The sequence below is a fragment of the Scardinius erythrophthalmus genome (assembly GCF_964197995.2).
Source record: "Scardinius erythrophthalmus genome assembly, chromosome: 22".
NCBI classification, from domain to species: Eukaryota; Metazoa; Chordata; class Actinopteri; order Cypriniformes; family Leuciscidae; genus Scardinius; species Scardinius erythrophthalmus.
This window is the reverse complement of record NC_138242.1, coordinates 33062885-33072943: the sequence shown is the minus strand read 5'-3', so window position 1 is coordinate 33072943 and position 10059 is coordinate 33062885. Positions and strand designations below refer to the sequence as shown.

The 10059-nt window shown below is 38.3% G+C and overlaps 1 protein-coding gene across 1 annotated transcript in view; it reads right to left on the bottom strand.

Moving 5' to 3' along the window:
* LOC308682866 (uncharacterized protein) overlaps nt 1–7276 on the bottom strand; it is a gene marked incomplete at both ends in the record, with an annotated part of 8177 nt that extends 901 nt beyond the window's left edge. The window contains 7 exons of the mRNA XM_081352805.1: nt 2312–2429; nt 2530–2621; nt 2919–2982; nt 6080–6175; nt 6278–6430; nt 6979–7072; nt 7218–7276. Coding sequence (XP_081208931.1) covers nt 2312–2429; nt 2530–2621; nt 2919–2982; nt 6080–6175; nt 6278–6430; nt 6979–7072; nt 7218–7276 — 676 coding nt within the window. The remainder of the gene's footprint in view (nt 1–2311; nt 2430–2529; nt 2622–2918; nt 2983–6079; nt 6176–6277; nt 6431–6978; nt 7073–7217) is intronic.
* Nucleotides 7277–10059: the final 2783 nt, after the last annotated feature.

The window sequence follows — 10059 nt, the reverse complement described above, 5'->3', positions numbered from 1 at the left end:
CTTACGAACACGTGCATCTGCTTGCTTTTCCATCCATGTGTTATGTGCATTAAGAATGACATTTTCTTAAAGACATTTACCCAGCTGTGCCATTAAAACATGAGGTGTCACCAGGGCCGGCGCTAGCTATAGGCAGAGCAGGCGATTGCCTAGGGCCTCGGGCTTTGAGGAGGGGCCTCCATAACCGTAACATCCTCTTATATAGGTTTTATAGTCCACCAGTCAAGACGGGCAGAAATACTATAGCCTCATTGTTCATTATATTGTTGAATTGTCACTCATCTGCAGTTAAACCAATTAATGTTTCCTTTTCAAAGCGGGTGCCGGCTTCTGAAAGTTTGTGTAACGAGCAAGAAGCAAGCAAAAGCCTAAATGGGCAAGAAGCACAGCTCGTAATGCAGGTGTGTGAGTTGTCGTCATCTATTTTGGAGTGATTGTATATTCTAAATATAAACTTGTCCTGTAGATCAGCATAATTTCTGGAAAAATCATTCACCGCTTTATTACTACGAGTTTAAAAGAGCGCGAGCGTCATTAACGTGCCCAGACGCGACGCTTTGAATTTGCGCGTACAATGAATAATATCGCGTCGGGAGCAGACTAAAAAGCTACAACACTACAACATCTTTAAATGTTTCAAATAATGGATCTCATATCTATGGGTCTATCTTCTAAATTCTGCTGATGATTAGATTATAGGCTACCCTGACATCATAAACTAGGCTACTTACCAATAATATCAGTTAGTTTAGAAAAAAAAAAATTCTGCTCAGTAGCGATCGTGTCTTTCTCTTCCACTTGATTTGTGTATAGCATATTTAAGGTAACAATGCAATACATAATATCATACAACTGATATTAATAATATGACAATATCTGCAGTCAATATTGATTAAATGGGAGGGGAAATCCATACCACAGCTATGAAAAAAATGATAAAAGCACTTATGTTCATCTACTGAAGTGGTATTCTGGAAATGTGAATAAATTGATTAAAACATAAAAATAACAACAACAACAATACCATCTTCATTAAACAAAAAAGAGATTACCTTAGATAAAGTTTGATTAATATACATACAGTACCGGTAAAAAGTATGGACCCATACCCTGGACCCTGGAAATTGAAAAGTTTCTTATGCTCTACAAGCCTGCATTTATTTGATAAAAAATACAGAAAAAAAAAAACAGGAATATTCAGCAAGGGTGTTAAATAGCCTAGGCCTATATAAAAAAGTTATAGTGAAGACTTTTTTAAAAAACTTTTTAATGATCAAAAAATCCTGAAAAAAAGTATCACAGGTTATAAAATAAATATTAAGCGCCATTTCTAACATTTGATTATAAATCAGAATATTATAAAGTTTTCTGAAGGATCACGTGACATCACAGAAATATATTTTAAAGTATAGTAAAATAGAAAACCATTATTTTAAATTTTAATAATATTTCACTTTAATATTTTTATGTATTTTTGATCAAATATATTCAGGCTTGATGAGCAAGAGACTTCTTTCAAAAACATTAAAAATAGTAATGTGTTTTTTACTATTATGTAAAATAGTAAATAGTTTGAAGGGAGTAAAGCCTCTGTATAGGCTAGAAATGTAATTGACAAAATAACTTTTATTTTAAATAAATTTGAATTTTAAATCAGCCTACTTCAGTGTGATATGTTTACCATAGCCTATTACCATGCTTAACACTGAGAATTTTAATAATTGAAATGTCATGATCAGATGCAGATATCTAAATCAGAGAATATCATATAGGTTCGGGAGGTTGGCGGGTGGATTATTTATTTTTAACAGCAGATTCGGGGGACTCAAAGTGCACCAGATTAATGAATTTATCTTTAAAATGTACAACATTTTCTTACAGGGGAGCATGCCCCCGGACCCCCCTAGAGGTACCAAGCTCAACCCGCAAAAACATTTAAATTAAATGTTGTATAAATAAAAAGGTTAGGAATTAGATTAGCTTGAAGTGTTTTTTATCGGAGGTGGGGGGCCTCCAACATGAATTTTGCCTAGGGCCTCCTAATGTCTAGAACCGGCCCTGGGTGTCACAATACAACAAATGTGAATGTATGCAAATAAACTGTTTAGATCAATAATTCCCATCATACCTTATGCGTATCAAGAGTTGATTCACCCCCCCCCCTAGCGAATCAATTATCTATGCGCATTAGAAATTATTATGTGCATTTCACGGGTTTCCAACTGTGATTTCTTATTTGAATAGTTCCAATGCGCATTAAAGGTTGGATGGAAAAGCAACTATTGACTGGTTATCAGCATTGTTGTCGTACCTCTTAGTGACCACTCTTTCACATCTGTCACCCACTGGTCTTGTGTTTCTGGTGTGCAGTTCAGCTGTGCCATCAGTTCATTGAGTTTTTGTTCCTCTATCTGTTTTTTCTGTACCACCTACAAAAAGAATAGCAATCCAAACCAAAAAGACACTACATGAACATAATGCAACATATTATGACTAGAACGTTATTTCGGTTAGGATTTTTGTGTAGACCTTGTGATATCGTTGGCTGAGTGTGATGTGCAAGGTTTCTGTTTTCCTCTGGTTCCACCCAAGCACGTGTATAGTGATTATGTCCATCCTGGCTGTAAAGCAAATCAAACACATATTTACACAACAACTAATACTGATTACAATGCTATTTCTTGGACATGAGGTACAGCTATTGTTTGGCCAAACTTGTGTACAGTAGATCCCTAGTAGGCTACCTGTGGGTGATGGTCTGTAGGACTGTGAATAATGAAACCATGGAGAATTGTGAACTGATTGTGTGATGTTTTTTGGGCTGTGATCAAGTGTAAGCTACTGAAACAGCAGATATTGGGTGTACAGATGGAGGGTTCCACTGTTCGTATTATCATGTTCTACACGATAATACTTACCAGCTTTTGTCATGTACTTGGTAGTCAAAGCCACCTTTGAGAGGAAGCTATTTACTTGTTCCACCTATGAAAATTGAAAGAGAGCAACACTGGTATAAACTCAAAACCTATTGTATCCATTAGTATTATTTGATTCATTACACATGCAGTATATCAAGTCAAGTCAAGTCATCTTCATTTATATAGCGCTTTTAACAATGTAGATTGTCTCAAAGCAGCTTTACAGAGATAAGCGTATAATTTAAGGCAACAGAGATTGTTTCGGCTGTACAGCAGAGTTAAGTTATTTCCATCTAAAGTTAGTTTTAATTGATTTGCTTCCGTCGCAATGATCATTTGTTATTAAAATAGGGGCCGCTAAGACGACACCATTCTCTCCACACAGACTTTAAATGCGAACCTGTGAGAAACACTGATGGCGTTCACATGCGCATTTAGAATGGGTTCTATAGTTATGTGCGTTTGAATATACGCAGGTTTGGAATTCCCTACAAGCCAAGCCTAAACAGAATACTTGTCTTTCCTTATAAATTTTGATAAGGAATTTTATTTTATTTGTTGCTTTGGGGTAGGACCGCGAGACGAATTTTCCTGACAATCTGTAGAGTGGTAGTGGGATCCTCCATAGGGAGAGACTAGTTGGCACTTCAGCACTGCGTTGTCATCGGTCCAGGCGAAGGTCCTTCGTCAGATCTGGATACGGCCTGGATCCGGCAGGCTGCAGGAAAACCTCGGGATAAACACAGACACTAAAATTAGCGTAGATGCCATTCTTCTCATGATGTAACGAGTACATCAGGATTTTTGGGAAGTGTTCCCGGTTCCGGCTGACCTACTATATGCAGCCTAACATTAAATTATAGAAGTCTATAATGTATTATGTGAAAGCTAGGTCAAAGAGATGTGTCTTTAATCTGGCTTTGAACTGACAGAGTGTGTCTGCTTCCCGGACAATGGTAGGAAGACTGTTCCAGAGTTTTGGTGCTAAATAGGAAAAGGATCTGCCGCCAGCAGTCGATTTTGCTATTCTAGGTATTATCAACTGGCCGGAATTTTGAGATCGTAATAGACGTGACGGACTATAATGCGTTAAGAGCTCGCTCAAGTACTGCGGAGCTAAACCATTCAGTGCTTTGTAAGTAATCAGCAATATTTTAAAATTGATGCGATGTTTAATAGGGAGCCAATGCAGTTTTGACAGAACTGGGCTAATATGGTCATACTTCCTGGTTCTGGTAAGAACTCGAGCTGCTGCGTTTTGAACCAGCTGTAGTTTGTTTATTAAGCGTGCAGGGCAACCACCCAGTAGAGCATTACAATAATCTAGCCTTGAGGTCATGAACGCATGAACTAACTGTTCCGCATTTGTCAATGAGAGCATATGGCGTAATTTAGATATATTCTTAAGATGGAAAAATGCAGTTTTACATATACTAGACACGTGACTTTCAAATGAGAGATTGGTATCAAAGAGCACACCCAGGTTCCTAACCGACGACGAAGACTTAACAGAGCAGTCATCAAGTGTTAGACAGTATTCTAGATTATTACGTGAGGAAGTTTTTTGTCCAATAATTAGAAACTCTGTTTTTTCAGAATTCAGAAGTAGGAAATTACAAGTCATCCAATTTTTTATATCCGCTATGCATTCCGTTAATTTTGTGAATTGGTAAGTTTCGTTAGGTTTTGAAGAAATATAGAGCTGAGTATCATCGGCATAACAGTGAAAGCTAATGCCATGCGTCCTAATGATATCTCCTAAGGGTAGCATGTACAGAGTGAACAGCAGCGGTCCTAGTACTGAGCCTTGTGGTATGCCATACTGAACTTGTGATCGATGAGACATCTCATCATTTACTGCTACAAACTGATAACGGTCAGATAAGTATGATTTAAACCATGCTAGTGCATTTCCCGTAATGCCAACATAATGTTCTAATCTATTTAAAAGAACGTTGTGGTCGATGGTGTCAAATGCAGCACTAAGATCGAGTAACACTAATAGCGAGATACAACCACGATCAGATGATAAGAGCAAATAATTTGTGACTCTAACGAGAGCTGTTTCGGTACTATGGTACGGTCTAAATCCTGACTGGAAATCCTCGCAGATATCATTTCTTTCAAGAAAGGAACACAGTTGTGAGGATACTGCCTTTTCTAATATCTTTGACAGAAAAGGTAGATTCGAGATCGGCCTGTAATTGACTAATTCTGAAGGATCAAGTTGCGTTTTTTTAACAAGCGGTTTAATCATAGCCAGCTTAAAGTTTTTTGGTACGTATCCTAGAGACAAAGACGAATTAATGATATTAAGAAGAGGATCTATGACCTCTGGAAGTATTTCTTTCAGTAGCTTAGTCGGTATAGGGTCTAACATACATGTTGTAGATTTAGATGATTTAATGAGTTTAGTAAATTCTTCCTCTCCTATAGCAACGAATGAATCAAATTTTTCCTCAGGGAGACTACAATGCACTGCCTGATGTGATACTGTAGTAGACGGTTGCATAGTTATAATTTTGTCCCTGATATTATCAATCTTATAAGTGAAGAAGTTCATAAAGTCATTACTGCTGTGTTGCTTGGAAACTTCGGTGCTTGAAGCTTTATTTTTCGTTAGTTTAGCCACCGTTTCAAATAAATACCTAGGATTATGTTTATTTTCTTCTAATAGGGTTGAAAAATAAGCAGATCTAGCAGCTTTTAAAGCCTCTCTGTAAGTAATTGAGCTCTCTTTCCATGAAATGCGAAATACCTCTAGTTTTGTTTTCTTCCAGTTGCGCTCCATTTTTCTGGCTGCTCTCTTAAGGGCCCGAGTGTGCTCGTTGTACCACGGCATTGGACTTTTTTCTTTAATCTTCTTTAAGCGCAACGGAGCAACTGTGTCTAAAGTGCTGGAAAAGAGAGAGTTAAACGTTTCTGTTGTAATATCTAGTTCTTCTAAGCTATCTGAGATGCTGAGATGATGAAACTGTTTAGGAAGATTATTAATAAAGCTCTCAGAGACCATTGTACCTCTTCACCAAGGGTATTACCCGCTCCAGGTTGGTATTTCCCACTCCATTGGATCTGCAACATGTTGTGATTTTGACTAAATGAAACACAATTATGCAAATGGAGAAATGAAAATGTCTGTGTAATACATGGGTGTTGCTTACTTCACACTTTGCAGAGTGGGCTTTGGCGTGGGGCACCGAAAGTAGCGGCTTCATGTTGAGGAGTCGCCCAAACTCCCTAAACTGGCCCGCCACCCGCTGAAGATAGGGCCAGTATGTACACATCTGATCAGTGCAAAAAAAATGTACGCTATGGCGGCTTGCCAGGTCCTGCTGTAGATAAAGTGGGTAGGCGAATACTTCGCCACGGTACATATTGAGTCCCCTCAAGAAAAAGCCATGCCGGCACACAGCGATCTCCATGCCTTCCTCATCTAGGCGATCACTAGCTTTTTTTGACACCTCCTTTGCTGCTACCCATGTTGAGTTGCCACAGGTGGCTCTTCCAGGTGTCTAAAACACAATTACACAATCAAAGGAAACAGACATATTGCAATATATGCAGACATACATTTAATAGACAAAATATTACACCTATTGACATGTTCGTTATTGCAAATACCCTCACATGCTATCTACTCAGTGCATTTTGACTGCATTTGTTGAAGTTAAAACTGGACATTAGAATGGAGAAGAAAGTTAGTGCAATTAGGCTGCTGATGGTGGCGTGAGGTTGTTTTAACAGCACAGTTTTCCCTCTGATAATATCTATAATTCCACAGCCTTGTTCATAACTTCATGACCCCATGTACACAAACATTAAATGGGTACTATCAGCAGGAAAACATGGCATGCTACAAAGCTTGAGCCATCTCAAACTGACAAAAGAACCTGAGATGTGGTGGACATTAAGGAGGTGGAGCTGGCACACACCTGCAGCACCTGTGTGTTGTGGTAATAATAATATAGACTAAAGTGAAAAGTGAAGACAAAAGTGAGCCAAACATGAAATAAATGATAATAGTTTGGCTGGTAAATGTGTACATTTCATTCAGTCTTACCACTCTCATGCCTGATTGCAGCTTCTCAACGAAAGAGGCCACATCATTGTCAGGAGCAAAGAAGAGACCTTCATAGAAGGACTTATCACCAGTTCTAAAATGAAAAACAATTGTAGAAAGAAAACAAAATGTTGAATACAATGAATAGAAGAACATTTAGTTTGGCTATATCTCTAACTTTATATCCCTTTCATAGTCATACTTTTTTGTATTGATGTGCAGTATGGGACTATACAAACCCTTTTGATTTGTTGAAGCGATAAGCCTTCCTATTTCCATCTGCCGACACAGCCACCATGTTCGGAGTGCAAGCTGGGCACTGCATTATGTCATCCTTTCTCAAATATTTGTCTAGCTCCGATATTGAATATTTATATTGACGAAAATTTAGGTGAAATGTATCTCGGCAGATTTGACCAATCTGTAAGAGATGCAAAGGGGGAAAAAAAGTTGCATTTTTGACATTACACATATCAAACCATCTGTCTAAAGACAGGTAAAATTTCATTATGTATTGGCCTCAAATGCATGGTGACTGACGCCAGTGTGTATTCAACATGAAGAAAAAATTGCATTTGTGAAGAGACACTGAACTGAGCATGATTACTCCTATAACTAATTTAGCTCCACAGTGAGTGCTCCATTAGGCTTTATAATCTCCTCCTTCAACAGGTCATTACTGTACAAGTAGAAAAGAAGCCCTCACTGAGAGTAGCCATTCCTAAGGAGGTCCCTGCAGTCAGCAGGTCTAACACCCTCCCCCTCCCATTAGCAAAAGTTATTAGTTTGCAAGACTGAATGTAGTGTTGGTACTTTACCCTTCCATGACGTTTTGAGTTTGTCTCTAGCATCTTCACAAATGCATGACGAGACATACTCGGTGCATCCAACTTCATCTGTTCATACGTTTTGAAAACATTTACATGATAGACTGTCTGGAACTTAATAGTGGATGGGGGCCACAAGCCACTCCACACAAGGTCCTTGACATCAGTTGTCCAGCTCTGACAATTTACTTCTGGGAGCATGAGATCAAATCGTCCTATAATAAAATGGGTAATGGTGACTGATGTAGATTTCCATAAAACATTTTTGTTTGAGAAAGCAGGCTTTGAAATGGCTAGACCTTGTTACACAGACACATACCATTCATTGTGACTAGAGTGACAGGTCGTCCTGGCCTGACCTTCACAGAGGCTCTGCTGCAAGAGCACACAGCTGTCGGCAATGCAAGTGGGAGAAGCCGGGCTGTAGCGAATGGAAAGAGAACACCATGTATATAAACACAAATTGTATTGTTACAAATATATATGCTCATATAAACTATAATATATATGCTCATACCCTCTGAAATAAGGCAATACGTCCCATTGCTTCTTTTCTGCACTATTTCAGTTGGAGAAATGGGTTGGTGAAAACCCTCCACTAAATAGCCTCTGTTGTGCAGAACATGCTGCCGGTGCTGATAAACATCACATTTCTCACAAAAGAGATGCCGTGGAAGACAGTCGAGGCAGCGTATCACAGCCTCCTCACTGCAGTGACCACAGGTCTTCTGGACATTGGCAGCAGACAATAGAGCCTCAACCAGCTTTGGCCGGGCCGTGTCCCACCTCTCATGTGTTACAGTCTGGTGGAGGTGGACATTTTAAAGGCAGACTAACAGGTCTTTGAGGGTCAGAATTCTAGCTGATAGACAGGTGTTCAAATACTTATTTGCCGCTGTATCATACAAATAAATAGTTAAAAAATCATATATTGTGATTTCTGGATTTTTTTAAATTTTTTATTATGTCTCTCACAGTGGACATGCACCTACGATGACAATTTCAGACCCCTCCATGATTTCCAAGTGGGAGAACTTGCAAAATAGCAGGGTGTTCAAATACTTATTTTCCTCACTGTATCCATGCTTCCAGGATGTGTAAATACTACATGTAAAGGCATGCATGCTGCTTATGGGCCTGATTTATGGAATACTTTAATCTGGAATACCCCCGAGCACTGCAATTCCTGTTAGAGCTTGATGGAATTAAACTCTCCCCAAAAGTTCAAAGATTGAAGATGAAGTTGTATTAAATGCTATGGCATGATAGAACTGTTAAAACATTCAGCTGTTGATGATGTTTTAATACATTAAGGTTTTAATGGTATTCTTTAAAGTTCACTATTTCAGAGTGCTGTTTTGAATGTTGAATGTTTTGCATGATTTTTTTTTAATACATTTTTATGTTTAAAACAAGGGTTACAGTATAATTCTGAAGTTATACTGAATGTGTCAAGATGACTGTGAATGTCCATTTTTGGATGAAGAACATTTTTTGATGACTGAAAAATAAACTGTTTAATTGTATTTTAGTTGTGTGATTTGTGAAAAATATAGAGAAAATTTTCATTTATTTATGTTTGTGATTATTTATAAAAAAGAAATTAGCAATGTTTACATAATTATAGGGAGTATTATAATTTCATAAAACTAAGTAAATGAAAATCTCAACAACAAAAAACTTAAATAAAATCTACTTATTTACTTCATTAAATGGTAAGATTTACTTCATAATGTCATAAAAGCAAGCTTCATAATTATAAAACAACAAATAAACTTTACTTAATTACTTTAAATAAATATAATAATAATAATAATTCATTACATTTTATATAGCGCTTTACATAGAAGATGGGATCTCCTCAACCACCACCAATGTGCAGCATTAACCTGGATGATGCAACGGCAGCCATATTGCGCCAGAACGCCCACCACACACCAGCTTACTGGTGGAGAGGAGACAGTGATAAAGCCAATCAGTATATGGGGATGATTAGGAGGCCATGATGGACAGAGGCCACTGGGCAAATTTGGCCAGGATGCCGGGGTTACACTCCTACTCTTTCGAAAGACATCCTGGGATTTTTAATGACCACAGAGAGTCAGGACCTCGGTTTTACGTCTAATCCGAAGGACGGTGCTCTTTGACAGTATAGTGTCCCCGTCACTACACTGGGGCATTAGGACCCACACAGACCACAGGGTGAGCGCCCCCTGCTGGCCTCACTAACACCTCCTCCAGCAGCAACCTGGTT